Source organism: Pristiophorus japonicus, chromosome 16 (assembly GCF_044704955.1).
Source record: "Pristiophorus japonicus isolate sPriJap1 chromosome 16, sPriJap1.hap1, whole genome shotgun sequence".
Classification (NCBI taxonomy): Eukaryota; Metazoa; Chordata; class Chondrichthyes; family Pristiophoridae; genus Pristiophorus; species Pristiophorus japonicus.
Window position 1 is genome coordinate 138194757 of NC_091992.1, and position 22860 is coordinate 138217616.

The 22860-nt window shown below is 52.1% G+C and overlaps 1 protein-coding gene across 1 annotated transcript; it reads right to left on the reverse strand.

Annotated features, from left to right (window-relative positions):
• Positions 1-315: 315 nt before the first annotated feature.
• LOC139227201 (glutamine-rich protein 2-like) lies at positions 316-22504 on the reverse strand. The gene is made up of 5 exons (XM_070858263.1): positions 22164-22504; positions 13187-13337; positions 12374-12461; positions 4040-4144; positions 316-1371 (listed from the first exon to the last, which is right to left on the reverse strand). Exons 1-5 carry the CDS (start codon positions 22325-22327, stop codon positions 1157-1159), a joined length of 723 nt encoding a protein of 240 aa, XP_070714364.1. The 5' UTR covers positions 22328-22504; the 3' UTR covers positions 316-1156.
• Between the last annotated feature and the right edge of the window lie 356 nt (positions 22505-22860).

Consider the following 22860-nt stretch of genomic DNA (forward strand, 5'->3'; position numbering starts at 1 on the left):
GTCAGTCACTATCGGTCACTCTCAGTACCGGGGGTCGGTCACTATCGGTCACTCAGTACCGGGGGTAGGTCACTATCGGTCACTCAGTACCGGGGGTCGGTCACTCAGTACCGGGGGTCGGTCACTCAGTACCGGGGGTCGGTCACCATCGGTCACTCGCAGTACCGGGGGTCGGTCACCATCGGTCCCGGGGGGGGGGGGGGGGGGGGCGGGTTGGTCACTATCGGTCCCGGGGGGGGGGGCTCAGTCACTATCGGCCCTGGGGGGGGTCGGTCACTATCGGTCCCGGGAGGGGGGGGGGGGGGGGGGGGGGGTCGGTCACTATCGGTCCCGGGGGGGGGTCGGTCACTATCGATCACCAACCTGCCCTCAGAAACGTTACCCAAGGCTGTTCTTCAAAAATAAAGACAGAAAATGCTGGAAAAGAATTGTGGAAAGGATAGAATGTGTCGGATGGTCAGCAGAGGCCAGGAACCAGCTCGTGTTTCACACACTCTTCATTTTCACTATTTTCTGATTCCAGTTGTCCTGCTCTCAGTGTTATCTCTGGCTGTTAGTGAGGTGTGCGATGGGGAATGGTGACAGAGTCCTGTGCCGGGGAAGCCCAGCCCCCATACCCGCCTGATGCCCACACCAGCGGACAGTGACCAGCAGCATTACAGCCAGTGTCCACACGCTCAGTCCCATCAGCACAGGCCAGGGACAGACACCACTCGGGCTCACACTGGGGAGCTGACCCACAATCTCACTAAACTGGGCCACGGGGAAAGGGCGGCTCGGTTCGACTGTCTCCAGGAGGTGCCCCGTGGCACGGGCATTTGTTGCTCTGTGCTGCACCAGCAGAGATGGGGGACTGTGCGAGTGGTGAGTGGTCTTGCACACCAGGCTATTGCATGGAGTGCTGGTAGATGGAGAGCCAGCAACTTCCCCAGCTACCACCTCCATTTCCAGCATAAAGCACGGTGTGCAGGGGGCAGCTCAGGCAAATGCATCAGCTTCATTCGCTGTGCATGTGCAGTGTCGCATATTCTCAGATCATTATCTATTCCTCGTATATCTGGGCCATTAACTCCTCTCCCCTGTTCCAGTATCCAAGAGACACAGACACGCAAATGGATTCTTAACAAAACATTTTCACATATATTCATAGTTGAGTTTAAATATGAAGAGGCTTGACTGGAGGCAGCAGTGCGATCCCCGAGTGCGTGGGCAGGTCCAGAGATTCCACAGGCTGCTCAGCCGATGGGCAGGTGAGTGACAGCTGTGCTGAGCACATCAGGTTACCAACACAAGGGCAGGGCAGTGAGGAGTCGGCCAAGCACTGACAATCACGCTCCACCAAGGACAAGCTTTGTTCCGCCATTGCTGTACCTGAAATGGGCCAAACAGAGGGTTAGATTTCCCCAAGGTTACCTGTATGGATGGACAGCTGCTACATGCTAGGAGGAACGGTCCCCTGGGGCACACACCCTCCCAGCTAAACCCATCTCAGTCCCAGCTGTAATTGCCCCATTATCACCACACACACACAATGACCTGCGGGGGAACAGTGCACATCGGGAGCGGAGATATGGAAATTAATTGGCACCCCGTCCACCACCGGCGCACCGTGGCTGCAGTGTGTACCATCGACAAGATGCAGCAACTCGCCAAGGCTTCTTCAGCAGCACCTCCCAAACCCACAACCCCTACCGCCTCGAAGGACAAGGGCAACAGGCGCATAGGAACACCACCACCTCCACGTTCCCCTCCAAGTCACACACCATCCTGACTTGGAAATATATCGGCCGTTCCTTCATCGTCGCTGGGTCACAATCCTGGAACTCCCTCCCTAACAGCACTGTGGGAGCACCTTCACCACACGGACTGCAGCGGTTCAAGATGGCGGCTCACTACCCGCAGATAGTGGATGCATTGGTTGTAATCTACCAAAATTCCCTGGATTCTGAAGAGGTCCCAATGGATTGGAAACCACAAATGTAACACCCCTGTTTAAAAAAGGAGGCAGTTAAAAGCAGGAAACTATAGACCAGTTAGCCTAACATTTATCGTTGGGAAAATACTGGAGTCCATTATTAAAGAAGCAGTAGCGGGACATTTGGAAAAGCATAATTCAATCAAGCAGACGCAACATGGATTCATGAAGGGGAAATCATGTTTAATTAATTTACTGGAATTCTTTGAGGATATAACGAGCATGGTGGATAGAGGTGTACCGATGGATGTGGTGTATTTAGATTTCCAAAAGGCATTCGATAAGGTGCCACACAAAAGGTTACTGCAGAAGATAGAGGTACATGGAGTCAGAGGAAATGCATTAGCATGGATAGAGAATTGGCTGGCTAACAGAAAGCAGAGAGTCGGGATAAATGGGTCCTTTTCGGGTTGGAAATCGGTGGTTAGTGGTGTGCCACAGGGATCGATGCTGGGATCACAACTGTTTACAATATACACAGATGACCTGGAAGAGGGGACAGAGTGTAGTGTAACAAAATTTTCAGATGACACAAAGATTAGTGGGAAAGCGTGTTGTGGAGAGGACACAGAAAGGCTGCAAAGAGATTTAGATAGGTTAAGCGAATGGGCTAAGGTTTGGCAGATGGAATACAATGTCGGAAAGTGTGAGGTCATCCACCTTGGGAAAAAACAACAGTAAAAGGGAATATTATTTGAATGGGGAGAAATTACAACATGCTGTGGTGCAGAGGGACCTGGGGGTCCTTGTGCATGAATCCCAAAAAGTTAGTTTGCAGGTGCAGCAGGTAATCAGGAAGGCGAATGGAATGTTGGCCTTCATTGCGAGAGGGATGGAGTACAAAAGCAGGGAGGTCCTTCTGCAACTGTATAGAGTATTGGTGAGGCCACACCTGGAGTACTGCGTGCAGTTTTGGTCACCTTACTTAAGGAAGGATATACTGGCTTTGGAGGGGGTACAGAGACGATTCACGAGGCTGATTCCGGAGATGAGGGGGTTACCTTATGATGATAGATTGAGTAGACTGGGTCTTTACTCGGAGTTCAGAAGGATGAGGGGTGATCTTATAGAAACATTTAAAATAATGAAAGGGATAGACAAGATAGAGGCAGAGAGATTGTTTCCACTGGTCGGGGAGACTAGAACTAGGGGGCACAGCCTCAAAATACGGGGGAGCCAATTTAAAACCGAGTTGAGAAGGAATTTCTTCTCCCAGAGGGTTGTGAATCTGTGGAATTCTCTGCCCAAGGAAGCAGTTGAGGCTAGCTCATTGAATGTATTCAAATCACAGATAGATAGATTTTTAACCAATAAGGGAATTAAGGGTTACGGGGAGCAGGCGGGTAAGTGGAGCTGAGTCCACGGCCAGATCAGCCATGATCTTGTTGAATGGCGGAGCAGGCTCGAGGGGCTAGATGGCCTACTCCTGTTCCGAATTCTTATGTTCTGATGTTCTTCTGTACCGCCCCTCCGACAGTGCAGCGCTCCCTCAGTACTGCGCCTCCGACAGTGCAGCGCTCCCTCAGTACCGCCCCTCCGACAGTGCGGTGCTCCCTCAGTACTGCCCCTCCGACAGTGCAGCGCTCCCTCAGTACCGCCCCTCCGACAGTGCGGTGCTCCCTCAGTACTGCCCCTCCGACAGTGCGGTGCTCCCTCAGTACTGCCCCTCCGACAGTGCGGCGCTCCCTCAGTACTGCCCCTCCGACAGTGCGGCGCTCCCTCAGTACTGCCCCTCCGACAGTGCGGCGCTCCCTCAGTACTGCGGCACTCCCTCAGTACTGCCCCTCTGACAGTGCGGCACTCCCTCAGTACTGTCCCTCTGTGCCATGGTACGCAGTTAGTGCCGTGAGATTTCTGTGTCTCAGTGGAGTCACCGAGGAAGGTACCAGACCCAGAGACTCTCGTCAATCACATCACTTCCCCCCAGGAGCAGATCTCTCCATCGGACCAGCATCAGCCCGAGGAACCACCAGAAAACACAAAGTAGCCAGCTGGCACCCTATGGGCGAACGTGCCAGTTGGTGATGTGTCCAGCGCTTGCCCAGTAGACGTGCAGGTCCTTACCTGGCCATGGGACGGAGGGGAGATGAGCACTGGTCAAACGGCTGGAGCAGAGTTTGGAGGAAGAGCCTTTCTGGGACGGGCAACAAACGAGTTTGTACTTGGTCGCTGCAACAGAGAACGAAAGATCGAGTGTGAGTGATCCGCGATAGTGAAAGCGAGAGCGAGTGTGTGCGTACAGCGAGCACGTACATTTACGTTTGGTGCAGCTTGTGTTGCAGGAGCCTGTAAGGAAAGAGTTAATCAACCTGCCCCAAGCTTGGTGAATGCTTTATCGCAATTTCTCTTTGTATACCACGAATGCTAGCTTTCAGCTTTTGCTTGTTTAGCGAGGAGTTAAGTCAAGTCAGTATAGGTGCAGTGACCACTCGACTGTTGAACTAGATTGACCTTAACCCAATGGTCAGTTTAGACAATAAATCTGATCAAACACATTCCCGTCACCACACGAGCAGGGGAGCTTTCTTTGATCATTCACTGGACGGGAGCCCTTGAAGATAAGACACGGATTAATCGAGGACAGTCAGCATGGATTTATTAAGGGAAGGTCGTGTCTAACTAACTTGATTGAATATTTTGAGGAGGTAACCAGGAGGGTCGATGAGGGCAGTGTATTTGATGTAGTGTATATGGATTTTAGCAAAGCTTTTGATAAGGTCCCACATGGCAGACTGGTCATGAAAGGAAGATATTAATGTACTGGTCAGGTGGGCAGAACAGTGGCAAATGGAATTCAATCCAGATAAGTGAGAGGTAATGCATTTGGGGAGGTCTAACAAGGCACGGGAACACACATCAAATGGTACGACACTGAAAAGTGTAGAGAAACAAAGGGATCTTGGAGTGCAGGTCCCTGAAGGTAGCAGGCCAGGTAGATCATAGAATCATAGAAATTTACAGCATGGAAGGCCCATCATGGCCGTGTCGGCTGACCAAGAGCTACTCAGCCTAATCCCACTTCCCAGCTCTCGGTCCATAGCCCTGTAGGTTACGACACTTCAAGTACACATTCAAGTATTTTTTTTAAAATGTGGTGGAGGTTTCTGCCTCTACCACCCTTTCAGGCAGTAAGTTCCAGACCCCCACCACCTTCTGGGTGAAGAAATTCCCCCTCATATCCCCTTTAAACCTCCCCACAATTACTTTAAATCTATGTCCCCTGGTTGTTGACCCCTCTGCCAAGGGAAACAGGTCCTTCCTATCCACTCTATCCAGGCCCCTCATCATTTTATACACCTCAATCAGGTCTCCCCTCAGCCTCCTCTGTTCCAAAGAAAACAGACCCAGCATCTCCAATCTTTCTTCATGGCCAAAATTCTCCAGTCCAGGCAACATCCTCGTAAATTTCCTCTGCACCCTCTCCAGTGCAATCACATCTTTCCTGTAATGCAGTGACCAGAACTGCACGCAGTACTCCAGCTGCAGCCTAACCAGTGTTTTATACAGTTCAAGCCTAACCTCCCTGCCCTTGTATACTATGCCTCGACTAATAAAGGCAAGTATTCCATATACCTTCTTAACCACCTTATCCACCTGGCCTGCTACCTTCAGGGATCTGTGGACCTGCACTCCAAGGTCCCTCTGTTCATCTACACTTCTCAGTGTAGTATCATTTAATGTGTATTCCCTTGCCTTGTAGATCTCCCCAAATGCATTACCTCACACTTCTCCGGATTGAATTCCATTTGCCACTGTTCTGCCCACCTGACCAGTACATTGATATCTTCCTGCAGTCCGCAGCTTTCTTCTTCATTATCAACCACACGACCTATTTTAGTATCATCTGGAAACTTCTTAATCATACCCCCAACATTCAAGTCCAAGTCATTGATATATACCACAAAAAGCAAGGGTCCCAGCACTGAGCCCCGAGGAACCCCACTGGAAACATCCTTCCAGTCACAAAAACATCCATCACCCATTACCCTTTGCTTCCTGCCTCTGAGCCAATTTTGGATCCAACTTGCCACTTTGCCCTGGATCCCATGGGCTTTTACTTTCGTGACCAGTCTGCCATGTGGGACCTTATCAAAAGCCTTGCTAAAATCCATATACACTACATCGTACACACTGCCCTCATCGACCCTCCTGGTTACCTCCTCGAAAAATTCAATCAAGTTAGTCAGACAGGACCTTCCCTTAACAAATCCATGCTGACTGTCCTCGATTAATCCGTGTCTTTCCAAATGAAGATTTATCCTCGTCTCTCAGGATTTTTTCCAATAATTTTCCCACCACTGAGGTTAGGCTGACTGGCCTGGAATTACTCGGTCTATCCCTTTCTCCCTTTTTAAACACAGGTACAACATTAGCAGTCCTCCAATCCTCTGGCACCACACCTGTAGCCAGAGAGGATTGGAAAATGATGGTCAGAGCTTCGCTTAACAGCCTGGGATACATTTCATCTGGGCCCGGGGATTTATCCACTTTCAAAGCTGTTAAGCCCCTTAATACTTCCTCTCTCACGATGTTTATCTCGTCTAATATTTCACACTCCTCCTTCCTCATTGCAAAGTCTGCATCGCCCCTCTCTTTTGTGAAAACAGATGCAAAGTATTCATTAAGAATCATAACCACATCTTCTATCTTCACACACACAGATTTCCTTTATGGTCTTTAATAGGCCTCACTCTCTAGTTATCCTCGTTCTTAATGCATTTATAAAACATCTTTGGGTTTTCCCTGATTTTATTTGCCAACATTCTTTCATGCTCTCTCTTTGCTTTCCTGATATCTTTTTTAATTGCACCCCTGCACTTCTTATACTCTTGAGTTTCTGCAATGTTGAGTTCTCGGAATTTGTCATAAGCCTCCCTTTTTTTCTTTATCTTACCTTATAGAAACATAGAAAATAGGTGCAGGAGTAGGCCATTCGGCCCTTCTAGCCTGCACCACCATTCAATGAGTTCATGGCTGAACATGCAACTTCAGTACCCCATTCCTGCTTTCTCGCCATACCTCTTGATCCCCCGAGTAGTAAGGACTTCATCTAACTACTTTTTGAATATATTTAGTGAATTAGCCTCAACAACTTTCTGTGGTAGAGAATTCCACAGGTTCACCACTCTCTGGGTGAAGGAGTTTCTCCTCATCTCGGTCCTAAATGGCTTACCCCTTATCCTTAGACTGTGACCCCTGGTTCTGGACTTCCCCAACATTGGGAACATTCTTCCTGCATCTAACCTGTCTAAACCCATCAGAATTTTAAACGTTTCTATGAGGTCCCCTCTCATTCTTCTGAACTCCAGTGAATACAAGCCCAGTTGATCCAGTCTTTCTTGATAGATCAGTCCCGCCATCCCGGGAATCAGTTTGGTGAACCTTCGCTGCACTCCCTCCATAGCAAGAATGTCCTTCCTCAGGTTAGGAGACCAAAACTGTACACAATACTCCAGGTGTGGCCTCACCAAGGCCCTGTACAACTGTAGCAACACCTCCCTGCCCCTGTACTCAAATCCCCTCGCTATGAAGGCCAACATGCCATTTGCTTTCTTAACCGCCTGCTGTACCTGCATGCCAAGCTTCAATGACTGATGTATCATGACACCCAGGTCTCGTTGCACCTCCCCTTTTCTTAATCTGTCACCATTCAGATAATAGTCTCTCTCTCTGTTTTTACCACCAAAGTGGATAACCTCACATTTATCCACATTATACTTCATCTGCCATGCATTTGCCCACTCACCTAACCAAGTCGCTCTGCAGCCTCATAGCATCCTCCTCGCAGCTCACACTGCCATCCAACTTAGTGTCATCCGCAAATTTGGAGATACTACATTTAATCCCCTCGTCTAAATCATTAATGTACAGTATAAACAGCTGGGGCCCCAGCACAGAACCTTGCGGTACCCCACTAGTCACTGCCTGCCATTCTGAAAAGTACCCATTTACTCCTACTCTTTGCTTCCTGTCTGACAACCAGTTCTCAATCCATGTCAGCACATTACCCCCAATCCCATATGCTTTAACTTTGCACATTAATCTCTTGTGTGGGACCTTGTCGAAAGCCTTCTGAAAGTCCAAATATACCACATCAACTGGTTCTCCCTTGTCCACTCTACTGGAAACATCCTCAAAAAATTCCAGAAGATTTGTCAAGCATGATTTCCCTTTCACAAATCTATGCTGACTTGGACCTATCGTGTCACCTCTTTCCAAATGCACTGCTATGACATCCTTAATAATTGATTCCATCATTTTACCCACTACCGATGTCAGGCTGACAGGTCTATAATTCCCTGTTTTCTCACTCCCTCCTTTTTTAAAAAGTGGGGTTACATTGGCTACCCTCCACTCGATAGGAACTGATCCAGAGTCAATGGAATGTTGGAAAATGACTGTCAATGCATCTGCTATTTCCAAGGCCACCTCCTTAAGTACTCTGGGATGCAGTCCATCAGGCCCTGGGGATTTATCGGCCTTCAATCCCATCAATTTCCCCAACACAATTTCCCGACTAATAAGGATTTCCCTCAGTTCCTCCTCCTTACTCGACCCTCTGACCCCTTTTATATCCGGAAGGTTGTTTGTGTTCTCCTTAGTGAATACCGAACCAAAGTACTTGTTCAATTGGTCCGCCATTTCTTTGTTCCCCGTTATGACTTCCCCTGATTCTGACTGCAGGGGACCTATGTTTGTCTTTACTAACCTTTTTCTCTTTACATATCTATAGAAACTTTTGCAATCCGCCTTAATGTTCTCTGCAAGCTTCTTCTCGTACTCCATTTTCCCTGCCCTAATCAAACCCTTTGTCCTCCTCTGCTGAGTTCTAAATTTCTCCCAGTCCCCGGGTTCGCTGCTATTTCTGGCCAATTTGTATGCCACTTCCTTGGCTTTAATACTATCCCTGATTTCCCTTGATAGCCACGGTTGAGCCACCTTCCCTTTTTTATTTTTACGCCAGACAGGAAAGTACAATTGTTGCAGTTCATCCATGCGGTCTCTAAATGTCTGCCATTGCCCATCCACAGTCAACCCCTTAAGTATCATTCGCCAATCTATCCTAGCCAATTCATGCCTCATACCTTCAAAGTTAGCCGCCTTTAAGTTCTGGACCATGGTCTCTGAATTCACTGTTTCATTCTCCATCCTAATGCAGAATTCCACCATATTATGGTCACTCTTCCCCAAGGGGCCTCGCACAACGAGATTGCTAATTAATCCTCTCTCATTACACAACACCCAGTCTAAGATGGCCTCCCCCCTAGTTGCTTCCTCGACATATTGGTCTTGAAAACCATCCCTTATGCACTCCAGGAAATCCTCCTCCACCGTATTGCTTCCAGTTTGGTTAGCCCAATCTATGTGCATATTAAAGTCACCCATTATAACTGCTGCACCTTTATTGCATGCACCCCTAATTTCCTGTTTGATGCCCTCCCCAACATCACTACTACTGTTTGGAGGTCTGTACACAACTCCCACTAACGTTTTTTGCCCTTTAGTGTTCTGCAGCTCTACCCATATAGATTCCACATCATCCAAGCTAATGTCCTTCCTAACTATTGCATTAATCTCCTTCATAACCAGCAATGCTACCCCACCTCCTTTTCCTTTTATTCTATCCTTCCTGAATGTTGAATACCGCTGGATGTTGAGTACCCAGCCCTGATCATCCTGGAGCCACGTCTCCGTAATCCCAATCACATCATATTTGTTAACATCTATTTGCACAGTTATTACAGATACTCCTTGCATTAAGACACAAAGCCTTCAGGCTTGTTTTTTTAACACCCTTTGTCCTTTTAGAATTTTGCTGTACAATGGCCCTTTTTGTTCTTTGCCTTGGGTTTCTCTGCCCTCCACTTTTCCTCATCTCCTTTCTGTCTTTTGCTTTTGTCTTTTTGTTTCCCTCTGTCTCCCTGCATTGGTTCCCATCCCCCTGCCATATTAGTTTAACTCCTCCCCAACAGCACTAGCAAACACTCCCCCTCGGACATTGGTTCTGGTCCTGCCCAGGTGCAGACCGTCCGGTTTGTACTGGTCCCACCTCCCCCAGAACCGGTTCCATTGCCCCAGGAATTTGAATCCCTCCCTGCTGCACCACTGCTCAAGCCACGTATTCATCTGAGCTATCCTGCGATTCCTACTCTGACTAGCACGTGGCACTGGTAGCAATCCCGAGATTACTACTTTTGAGGTCCTACTTTTTAATTTAGCTCCTAACTCCTTAAATTCGTTTTGTAGGACCTCATCCCTTTTTTTACCTATGTCGTTGGTACCAATGTGCACCACGACAACTGGCTGTTCTCCCTCCCTTTTTAGAATGTCCTGCACCCACTCCGAGACATCCTTGACCCTTGCACCAGGGAGGCAACATACCATCCTGGAGTCTCGGTTGCGGCCGCAGAAACGCCTATCTGTTCCACTTACAATTGAATCCCCTATCACTATCCCACTCTTTTTCCTGCCCTCCTGTGCAACAGAGCCAGCCACGGTGCCATGAACTTGGCTGCTGCTGCCCTCCCCTGATGAGTCATCTCCCCAACAGTACCCAAAGCAGTGTATCTGTTTTGCAGGGGGATGACCAAAGGGGACCCCTGCACTACCTTCCTTGCACTGCTCTTCCTGCTGGTCTTCCATTCCCTATCTGGCTGTGGACCCTTCACCTGCGGTAAGACCAACTCGCTACACGTGCTTCTTATCTTAGATAAGGTGGTTGAAAAGGCTTATGGAATACTTGGCTTTATTAGTCTGTTTTCTTTGGAACAGAGGAGGCTGAGGGGAGACCTGATTGAGGTGTATAAAAATGATGAGGGGCCTGGATAGAGTGGATAGGAAGGACCTGTTTCCCTTGGCAGAGGGGGCAATAACCAGGAGACACAGATTTAAAATAATTGGGGGGAGGTTTAGAGGAGATTTGAGGGGAAATTTCTTCACACAGAGAGTGGTGGGGATCTGGAACTCACAGCCTGAAAGGGTGGTAGAGGCAGAAACCCTCACCACATTTAAAAGATACCTGGATGTGCACTTAAAGTGCCGTAACCCACAGGGCTACGGACCAAGAGCTGGAAAGTGGGATTAGGCTGGGTAGCTCTTGGTCGGCCGGCGCGGACACGATGGGCCGAAATGGCCTCCTTCTGTGCTGGAAATTTCTATGGGGCTGAAATTCATCGGCCCACTGCCCATTGCCCCTGACGTTGCTCTGCTTGATCCGCCCAGTGCCACTTTCGAGACGGGCTGGAGCGGGCCGGAGGGGAGAGCCACTGGGAAGCGCCCGCCGACGTCAGCAGACGGCTAAGTGGCGTAACTGAGCTCCCGCCCTCCGAGCTCCCAGATTCCTGCGGGCGGGAACGGAGGGGGACTGTTGGCCGGAGGCTGGTCTGATCCCGACGCTACGTCTGTGGAACCTGAAAAAAAGGTAAGTGAACATTCTTATTTTTAATTTCCCACAGCGACTTACCTGCATGGGGTCCCCTGATGGTCTTCCAATAGTTTTTGTATTTTTTTATTGGCGATTTTTATCTTCAGCTCTTCAACCCTCCGTGGGCCTGACTCCATCCTCGGCGGCACTTGGGTAGCAAGCTCCTCTGCCGCCGAGAATGAGATCTCCCGCCCACTGCCGCCCAGATTGGCGGCGTACGTCGTCCATTTGCCGCACGCCGACCTTCAAGGGACCTCGGCCGTGAATATCCCGCCCATAGTACCGTCTGCTAATTCAGCGGCATGTGGACAGGTGGAGGCCTTGATGAAAATCGGCCCCCTATGGTTCTGTGATAAGCACTTGCCTGAGAAACAGCGCTGATGTGGGAAGTGAGGGGTGTAACCAGGTTGGGAAAAATCACTCATTAAAACAAAACTTATTGATAAAGGACAAGGAAAGAAACGTATTAAATGTACCTTTTAGCGAGAGGATTGTTAGGTAGTATGGGTGAGAAAAGATCTAAAAAGCGTGTGTTGGAACAAAGACGTTGGAGTAAATAAATGCCGGCCTTGCCAGCAATGCCCACATCCTATGAACACATTAAAATACAAGCCTAAAAGCAAAATGGATTTGAATCAATGAAGGTAATCAATGAGAGCAAATGAATAATCGGCAGATAACAGGAGAGTGGCACTGTGGCACAGCTGGGGAGGACACACCAGCTCTCACATCCAGTGTTCCCGTGAGTGTGTCTGAAGGTGGATTTCGAGGTGTGTGAGCAGTGCGAGGTGAGACTTGTGACTATCGCCGTTGGACGAGGGAATGCAGACCCAGGGACTACCATCGGATCCCAGCTAATCTCCAGAATAAAACCAGGACATGCCCGAGAGCTCCAGTGGGTCCACCACACTCAAAGGCAAATGAATATCTCGGCTCTTGACCTGTACCAGACTCTTGGGCCTCGTGTTACCTACCATCCTTCCCCCCGATGGAGGGTAGCCTGCAGGTGGTCCTTGCCTTGGGTGCCTGTGCGTCAGTGTGGGTCATGCTGGGTTCCTCCCTCTGTTGGAGAATGAACAGCCATTAGTGCCAGTCGGACCCACATGGACAAAGGTTGCTGACATTAGGCAGCAGAGTCGGTGCAGAGAGAGAGGCGCGTGCCAGAGATCGCAACCACTGTGGCTCTAATCATTCCGCGACACCCGCACATACAGCCCGCTCGCCATGTGCGTTACTGAGGAGCTGCTCTCATATAACTGCCCACTGTGGGGCCAGAGGTCAGCACAGGCTGGAGAAAAACATCCCAAAGTCTGTCGGGAACCCAGACAGGAAGATGGGCACCGCCGGGGACTCGTCTGTAGTGCTGCTCATTTCACCGGTCCCCGCTCACACCCCACAATCCCCGCCCGCGTCCCGCTCTCCCCAGCCGTGACCTGCGCCCCACATTCCCCGGCTGTGCCCGGTGTTTGACCCACTCAGTCTCCACACTTCGGCCTGATGTAGCTCCATGTTGGTGGAGGACCCTGACAAAATGACCGCTTCCTACAATCCTTTCCCAAGCCAGGTGGGTTGTCGACTATCTCGATAACCAATTAGGAACCACAAGTGCCGAGGATGGACCTGCCCAGCACACAAAGCGTTTAGGAATCTTGTTGCTGTTGAGCAGCTGTGCATGGTTTAGCCAATCAGGGCCCTTTGTCCACGTATCGAATGCAGCAATGCGAGGTGATAAAGCCAATTCTGGCTCCTGACTCTCAGATCTGGCTATCCCCCATTTCACTTCAAACCTTTGTGGAGTGGTCCTCATCTGGCATCAAGATGGGATGGTACTCGTACACCTTTGGGCAGCGCCGATGGTGAGCGGAGGTCAGGGTGTGGCTCCCACCACAGCTCCGGGCTGTAGTTGGGAAGTTGTCCATCAGGTCAGTAATTCGTTCACTGCGGGATAGGGAAGAACAGGGGTCAAAGGGCGTCTACAGAATGACCAGGGGTCAAAGGGTGCCCTACAGAATGACCTGGGGTGAAACTCTCCTGATTTTACTCACGGCCACCTTCTTAACTTCGACTTGTCCTGGGCCAATATAAATACAGGCCATTTCTAACCACGTGTGTCACTCAGCCCCACATCCCCATCCCCCTTCCATCCGCACATCCTTCTGTGTCCGCCCCCCCCCCCCCCCATTGGTCACACTTTCTCTGCAGCTGTGGAATTGCTCAGCCCCATCCTCACCCCATCACCTCCCACCCCCACCCAGGCCCAGCATCACCCCGAGCCCACGCCCCCAAGGCCCCCCCAGGCCCCAGAACCTGCACATTTCTCCAGTTCTTATGTTTCTCTCCCATGTCCCCAATTGTCTCCCTGACATTCACCTTCTGTTCCCGAAACCCTATTCCCATTAAATACTTCCAACTTCCTTTTCTCATGCTAACTGGGGAGCACAGTAGTTATAGTACGGGACCAGTAATCCCGAGGCCTGGACTATTGATCCCAAGACACGAGTTCAAATCCCACCACGGCAGCTGGGGAATTTAAATTCAGTTAATTAAATAAATCTGGAATAAAACGTTAGTGTCAGTAATGGTGACAATGAAACTACCGTATTGTTGTAAAAACCCATCTGGTTCACTGATGTCCCTTTAGGGAAGGAAATCTGCCGCCCTTACCCGGTCTGGCCGATATGTGACTCCAGACCCACAGCAATATGGTTGGCTCTTAACTGTCCTCCGAAATGACCCAGCGAGCCAGGGTAGATGTAGGGAGGATGTTTTCCCTGACTGGAGAGTCTAGAACCAGGAGTCACCGTCTCAGGATAAGGGGTCGGCCATTTAGGACTGAGATGAGGCAGAATTTCTTCACACAGAGGGGGATGAATCTTTGGAATTCTCTGCTGAGAGGGCTGTGGAGGCTCAGTCATTGAGTATATTCAAGACGGAGATTTTGAGATATTCAAGAATCGAGATATGGGGATCAGGCGGGAAAGTGGAGTTTCGGTTGAAGATCAGCCATGATCTGATTGAATGGCGGAGCAGGTTCGAGGGGCCGAATGGCTGACTCCTGCTCCGATTTATGTATGCTATTTCCTTAAGCCACACGGACTGCAACAGTTCAAGGCGGCGGCTCACCACCACTTTCTTGGGGGATGGGCAATAAATGCCGACCTGGTCAGTGATACTCACATTCCATGCACGAATAAAAGAATAGGTTCCCTCTCCTCAGGCATGTCCCCTCTCACTTTCAAAATTGCTGTCATCAACCCTTCCTCAGAAAAAACATTGTTGACCGCACTGTCCGCGCAAACTACCCTCCCATCTCCAACTTCCCCTTCTGCTTTGGTCCCTCTATGTACTATCATATCATTTCCCAAATCCATGCCCGTCTTTCCTGCAACTCCCAGTCCAAAGCCATCCCACGGCATGAAATAGCTCTAACCAAAGTCAAGATTAATATCCTCTGTGACTGTGACAATGGTACATTATCCCTCTTTGACCTGTCCACAGCCTTTGACACAATCGACCACACTATCTACTTCCGACACCCTCCCATATTGTACAGCTCAGTTACACTGCCCTCGTTTGGTTACAATCCAATGTACCTGATTGTAGCAAGAGCATCTCCAGCAATGGCTTCTCTCCCCACCCTCAGACCGTTACCTTTGGAGCCCGCAATCATCTATCCTTGGCCCTCTTCTCTTCCTCATCTATCTGCTGTCCCTCGATGATATAATCGAGACATGGAGTTAGTTTCCACATGTATAGTGACGACTACTTCTCCATCTCTCTCCACCCCTTCTCTGCCTCTGTGTTGTCATCTATTTGTTCGCCATCCATCTTGGGTGAGTTGCAATTTCACCTAATTTAATACTTGGAAGACCAAAACCATCTGTGATCCCTGCTCCATACTCCGTACCCTCACCACTGAATCCCACTTCTTTCCAAACTGCTGTTTCATGCAGAATCAGCCTGTTCAAAACCTCAGGGTCCGATCTGACCCTGAGCTGAGCTTCTGACCCGTATCTGCTCCATCAACCAGACCACCTACTTCCAGCTCCATAACATTGCCCGACTCTGCCCCAACCTGAGCTCATCCGCTGCTGAAACCCCCAATGCCTTTGTTACTTCCAGGCTTGACTATTCCAACGCACTCCTGGCTGGCCTCCCACATTCTACCCTACGTAAACTAGAGGTGATCCAGAACTCTGCTGCCCGAGTCCTAACTCGCACCAAGTCCCGCTCACCCATCACCCCCTGTGCCCAAGTCCTAACTCGCACCAAGTCCCGCCCACCCATCACCCCCTGTGCCCGAGTCCTAACTCGCACCAAGTCCCGCTCACCCATCACCCCCTGTGCCCGAGTCCTAACTCGCACCAAGTCCCGCTCACCCATCACCCCCTGTGCCCGAGTCCTAACTCGCACCAAATCCCGCTCACCCATCACCCCCTGTGCCCGAGTCCTAACTCGCACCAAGTCCCGCTCACCCATCACCCCCTGTGCCCGAGTCCTAACTCGCACAAAATCCCGCTCACCCATCACCCCGTGTCCCGCCCACCCATCACCCCCTGTGCCCAAGTCCTAACACGCACCAAGTCCCGCTCACCCATCACCCCCTGTCCCGCTCACCCATCACCCCCTGTGCCCCGTGTCCCGCTCACCCATCACCCCCTGTGCCCCGTGTCCCGCTCACCCATCACCTCCTGTGCCCGAGTCCTAACTCGCACAGAGTCCCGCTCACCCATCACCCCCTGTGCCCCGTGTCCCGCTCACCCATCACCCCCTCTGCCCCGTGTCCCGCTCACCCATCACCCCCTGTGCTTGCTGACCTCCATTGGCAACACCTTGATTTTAAAATTCTCATCATTGTGTCTAAACCCCTCCATGGCCCTCACCCCTCCCTATCTCTCTAAACCTCCTCCAGTCCTACAACCCCCCCCCCCCCCACCCCCACCCCCACTCCAAAACTCTCCGTGCCTCTGACTGGACTTCTGTGCATATTACCAGCCCTTCACATACATCAGTGGCCGTGCCTTCAACTACTTTTCGATTTGTTGTTCTCTCTCTAAACTCAGGCATTGATTTAAACTAAAAGCCGGGAAATTAACATTTTCAATCAGGGTAAGTAAAACAGCAAGTGAATTAATAATAATTGTATCAGCACAGAGCTGCTTCATCGGAGGGTAGATTCCACCAGAGTGCATGGGGATTGGGTGAGCGCGGGGATTGGGTGAGCGCGGGGATTGGGTGAGCGCGGGGATTGGGTGAGCGCGGGGATTGGGTGAGCGCGGGGATTGGGTGAGCGCGGGGATTGGGTGAGCGCGGGGATTGGGTGAGCGCGGGGATTGGGTGAGCGCGGGGATTGGGTGAGCGCCTGAGCTCGACGAACTTGGGCTCCGTGTTGATGAGCTGGAGTCCGAGCTGCAGACACTGCGACGCATCAGGGAGGGGGAGGGTTACCTGGACACTGTGTTCCAGGGGGTAGTCAAACCCCTTAGGTTCACTAACTCAGATTTGGCTAGCGGTCAAGGACAGGAGGATGAGGAAGGTAGGGGGACCCAGGATGGAGTGATGGAGGAGCCTCGGCCCTTGCTCTTGCCCAACAGGTTCGAGGTTCTTACTCCGTGTGGACGAGAGCAGGGACTGCAGGGAGGGTGAGCAAACTGACCACAGCATCATGGTACAGGGGGCCATTCAAGTGGGGGGAGTGAAAAGAAAGGTTGTAGTGGTCGGGGACAGTATAGTTAGGGGGATAGATACAGTTCTCTGCAGCCGAGAGCGAGAGTCCTGAAGGCTGTGTTGCCTGCCCGGTGCCAGGGTTAAGGAAATCTCCTCAGGGCTGGAGAGGAACTTGGAGTGGGAGGGGAAAGATCCAGTTGTTGTGGTCCACGTGGGTACCAACGACATAGATAGAACAAAGAGGTTCTGCTGAGGGAGTGTGAGCAGGTAGGGCCAAATTAAAAAGCAGAACCACAAAGGTAATTGTAATATACGTGGACTTGTATTTGCTCTGTACAGCCACCAGAGGGCTCATCCCCTGGAGTCTCAAGGGATCCCACAATCACTTGGGAGCACAGGTATTTAAGGCGGCCTCACAGGTTGGAGAGGCACTCTGGAGACCTGCAATAAAAGACTAAGGTCACACTTTACTTTGAGCTCACAGTGTTCAGCCTGACTCTTTCTCCATACACAACAGTAATAATCTCTGGACTTCGACCTGAGCCACGGGCAAATTTGCATCGGGTCAATAAGATCAGAGAGTTAAACATGCCGCTCAAAGACTGGTGTGGGAGAAATGGGTTTTGGTTCGTGGGGCACTGGTACCAGTACTGGGGTAAGAGGGAGCTGTTCCGTCGAGACAGGCTTCACTTGAACCGGGCTGGGGCCAGCCTCCTGGCGAACCGAATAACTCAGGCTGTAGAGAGGGCTTTAAACTAACTAGTTGGGGTGTGGGGGCCGGGAGGGTTCAGGTGAGGGGAAATTTAGAAAGTTGAAGAGAAAGGGAGAAGGCAGTAGTGCAGGGTAGTGATAGGCGTAATGATAACCAGAGTGTGACAGGAAGGGACCGAGCACATAAACAAGAGCGTGCACCAACAAATAGGGTCAGAGTGGGGATGAATGATAAAAAGTCAAATTTAAAAGCTTTTTATCTGAAAGCACGCTGCATTCATAACAAAATAGATGAGTTGACGGCACAAATAGATATAAATGGGTATGATCTGATCTGACGTGGTTGCAAGGTGACCAGGACTGGGAACTAAATATTCAGGGTATTTGACAATTTGGAAGGACAGACAGAAAGGAAAAGGAGTTGGGGTAGCTCTGTTAATAAAGGATGAGATCAGTGAGTTAGTGAGAAACGATATTGGCTCAGATCATCAAGATGTTGAATCAGTTTGGGTGGAGATAAGGAATAGCAAGAAGACATGGTCGTTGGTGGGTGTAGTCTATAGGCCCCCTAACAGTAGCTACACCGTAGGATGGAGAATAAATCAGGAAATAGCGGGGGTTGTAAGAAAGGTACTGCAATAATCATCGGCGACTTTAATCTTCATATAGATTGGACAAATAATTTGGCAAAGGTTGGCATCAGGGCGAGTTCATAGTGTGGATTCGGGACGGTTTCTTAGAACAATACATTGTGGAACCAACCAGGGAGCCAACTAGTTTAGACCTGGTAATGTGTAATGAGACAGGATTAATTAATACAAACATAGAAATTTACAGCGCAAAAGGAGGCCATTTCGGCCCATCGTGTCCACGCCGGCCGACAAAGAGCCACACGGTCCTCGGTCAGCAGCCTTGAAGGTTACATATAAACCTATGAACAATGAACAATGGCGGAAAGGCAGAGCACCCAACCCAACCAGTCCGCCTCACACAACTGCGACACCCCTTACACTGAAACATTCTACACTCCACCCCAACCGGAGCCATGTGATCTCCTGGGAGAGGCAAAAAAAGATAAAAAAGCAAGGCCAATTATGGAAAAAAATCTGGGAAAATTCCTCTCCGACCCATCCAGGCGATCGACACTAGTCCAGGTGATCACCCTGGCCGTATTCTATTCCCTGCGGTACTTACCATCGTATCTGCACCAGCCAACAAGAGGTTATCCAGTCTAATCCCACTTACCAGCTCTAGGTCGGTAACCCTGCAGGTTACGGCACTTCAAGTGCCCATCCAAGCACCTTTTAAATGTGGTGAGGGTTTCTGCATCCACCACCTTTCCAGGCAGCAAGTTCCAGACCCCCACAGCCCTCTGTGACGAAGCCCCCCTCAAATCCCCTCTAAACCTTCCACCAACCACTTTAAACCTATGCCCCCTCGTAATTGACCCCTCCACCAAGGGAAATAGGCCCTTGCTATCCACGATGTCCAGGCCCCTCAATATTTTGTATACCTCAATGAGGTCTCCTCTCAACCTCCTCTGTTCCAATGAGAACAAACCCAGCCTATCCAATCTGTCCTCTGCACCCTCTCCAGTGCAATCATGTCCTTCCTATAATACGGCGACCAGAACTGCACGCAGTACTCCAGCTGTGGCCTAACCAGAGTATTATACAATTTAAGCATAACCTCCCTGCTCTTGTATTCTATGCCTCGGCCAATAAAGGCAAACATTCCGTATGCCTTCTTAACCACCTTATCCACCTGGCCTGCTACTTTCAGGGATCTGTGGACAAGCACTCCAAGATCCCTTTGTTCACCTACACTATTAAGTGGCCTACCGCTTAATGTGTATACCCTTTCCTTATTAGCCCTCCCAAAGTGCATCACCTCACACTTCTCTGAATTAAATTCCATTTGCCACTGCTCTGCCCACCTGACCAGTAGATTGATATCCTCCTGCAGCCCATGACTTTCCTCTTCATTATCAACCACACAGCCAATTTTAGTGTCCTCTGGAAATGTCTTAATTATACTTCCTATATTCAAATCTAAATCGTTGATATATACCACAAAAAGCAAGGGTCCCAGTACTGAGCCCTGCGGAACCCCACTGGAAACATCCTTCCAGTCACACAAACATCCATCAACCATTACCCTTTGCTTCCTACCTCTAAGCCAATTTTGAATCCAACTTGCCACTTTGCCCTGAATCCCATGGGCTTTAACCTTCATGACCAGACTACCATGTGGGACCTTATCAAAAGCATTACTAAAGTCCATATATACTACATCGTACACACTGCCCTCATCGACCCTCTTGGTTACCTCCTCAAAAAATTCAATCAGGTTAGTCAAACACGATCTTCCCTGAACAAATCTGTGCTGACTGTCCGTAATTAATCCTTGCCTATCCAAATGCAGATTTATCCTGTCCTTCAGGAATTTTTCCAATAATTTTCCCACCACTGAGGTTAAGCTGACAGGCCTGTAATTACTCGGCCGATCCCTTTTTCCCTTCTTAAACAAGGGTACACATTAGCAGTGCTCCGGCACCATGGTAAAGGATCCTCTAGGGAAGAGTGATCATAGCATGGTAGAATTTCACATTCAGTTTGAGGGTGAGAAACTTGGGTCTGAAACTAGTGCCTTAACCTAAATAAAGGCAATTACAAAGGTATGAAAATAGAGTTGGTTAAAGTGGACTGGGAAAATAGATTAAAAGGTAAGATGGCAGATAAGCAGTGGCAAACATTTAAGGAGGTGTGTGTTGGGGGAACTAGTCGGGGTGGAGGCGGTGACGGTGGAGGGAGGGGGTGATGGGGGAAGGGGGGGTTGGAGATGGGGCGGTAACAGGGAAATGGGGGACCGGCGGAGGATGATGGTGGAGGGGGTGTGGGGGAGACGGGGGAGGGGGGCGGGCAGTGAAAGGGGAGGGGGACTGGTGGGGGGCCGGTGTGGGGGGGGGAAACCGGTGGGGGGGCAGTGACTAGGAGGGAGACTGGGTGGGGGTGACGGAAGAGCTCGGTGGGGGTGGGGGGGGAGGGGTGAGGGGCGACGGGGGAGGGGGCTCGGTGGTGTGGGGGTGGGGCAGTGACGGGAGGGGGGCCGGTGGGGGGGGGGGGGGGAAGAGGGGGACTGGGTGTGGGTGACGGGGGGCCAGTGGGGGGGGGGTGACGGGGAGGGGGCTCGGTGGGTGTGGGGGTGGGAGAGTGACGGGGGAGGGGGCTCGGTGGGGGTGGGGCAGTGACGGGGGGAGAGGGGAGATGGACTGGGTGTGGGTGACGGGGGAGGGGGGGGAAGAGGTGTGAGGGGGCTTGGTGGGTGTGGGGTGGGGGTGGGGCAGTGACGGGGACTGGGTGTGGGTGACGGGGGGGGGGGGGGGAGAGGGGTGATGGGGGAGGGGTGAGGGGCAACGGGGGAGGGGGCTCGGTGGGTGTGGGGGTGGGGGTGGGGCATTGACAGGGGACGGGGACGGGAGGGGGGCCGGGGGGAGAGAGGGGGACTGGGTGTGGGTGACGGGGGAGGGGGCTCGGTGGGTATGCGGGTGGGGGTGGGGCAGTGACAGGGGAGGGGGCTCGGTGCGTGTGGGTGTGGGTGTGGGGCAGTGACAGGGGAGGGGGGAGGGGGCTCGGTGGGTGTGGGGGTGGGGCAGTGATGGGGAGGGGGCTCGGTGGGTGCGGGGGTGGGGGTGGGGCAGTGACAGGGGAGGGGGCTCGGTGGGTGTGGGGGTGGGGCAGTGATGGGGAGGGGGCTCGGTGGGTGTGGGGGTGGGGCAGTGACGGGGAGGGGGAGGGGGACGGGGCTTGGTGAGGGTGGGGGTGGGGGTGGGGCAGTGACGGGGAGGGGGGAGGGGGCTCGGTGGGTGTGGGGCAGTGACGGGGAGGGGGCTCGGTGGGGGTGGGGCAGTGACGGGGAGGGGGACGGCCTCGGTGGGGGTGGGTGTGGGGGTGGGGCAGTGACGGGGAGGGGGGAGGGGGCTCGGTGGGGGTGGGGGTGGGGCAGTGACGGGGAGGGGGAGGGGGCTCGGTGGGGGTGGGGCAGTGACGGGGAGGGGGGAGGGGGACGGGCCTCGGTGGGGGTGGGGGTGGGGGTGGGGCAGTGACGGGGAGGGGGGAGGGGGCTCGGTGGGGGTGGGGGTGGGGCAGTGACGGGGAGGGGGGAGGGGGCTCAGTGGGGGTGGGGCAGTGACGGGGAGGGGGGAGGGGCGGCTGGTTTCTGAAGGGCAGGCTGGCCCGGTTGGCTGTGCGATTTATCCGGGTGCCAGCGCACTGGGGGGGGGGGCCAGGGTTAATGTCACTACAGTAACGTGTCTCTCTCCACATTATACTCTAAGTGTGTCTGTCCTGCCCTGTTACTGCCCTCGCTGCTGCTCCTCATACTCACGATTTGATGAGACTCTCATACAGTTTGCGGGGGGGAGAGGTTGCTACTGGACAGCCCATATGGAGCAGGGGCCTCATAAACGGACTCACTGCCTTGACTGATCCCTTAAAGTGGTTCTGCACCCTCTCTATCTGCCGGCACAGGTTACTGTGCAGCCGCTGCATATAGGAGACGTTACGATCCAGCACGGTGTTGGGCTGGGCTCTGTCTGCTGTCCAGCTGTTGACAGGGAAAGACGGGGTTAACAATGCAGCACAATCACTGAACAAGGTGAGACCTGGGGGGGTGATTATACCGAGCGCTGGCCCCAGGCCCCAGCTCCTAGGGTCCCAGCTCCTCAGGCCCCACACCCCAGGCCCCACACCCCAGGTCCCAGGCCCCACACCCCAGGCCCCACACCCCAGCTCCCAGCTCCCAGGCCCCACACCCCAGGCCCCACACCCCAGCTCCCAGCTCCCAGGCCCCACACCCCAGGTCCCAGGCCCCACACCCCAGGTCCCAGGCCCCACACCCCAGGCCCCACACCCCAGGCCCCACACCCCAGGCCCCACACCCCAGGTCCCAGGCCCCACACCCCAGGTCCCAGGTCCCACACCCCAGGTCCCAGGTCCCACACCCCAGGTCCCAGGTCCCACACCCCAGCTCCCACACCCCAGGCCGTTAGCTTGGATTGGGGGGGCTGGGATTGCTCAGTCGC

Bases quoted from the DNA above. Each gene is read 5' to 3' on its own strand.
- LOC139227201 (XM_070858263.1), bottom strand. From the start codon at position 22,327: ATGCAGCGGCTGCACAGTAACCTGTGCCGGCAGATAGAGAGGGTGCAG. The intron at 12,462-13,186 runs GTTTGAAGTGAA...ATTCTCCAACAG, and splicing joins ATGAGGACCACTCCACAAAG to AGGGAGGAACCCAGCATGAC. The intron at 1,372-4,039 runs GTAAGGACCTGC...GGCCCATTTCAG, and splicing joins CCCCTCCGTCCCATGGCCAG to GTACAGCAATGGCGGAACAA.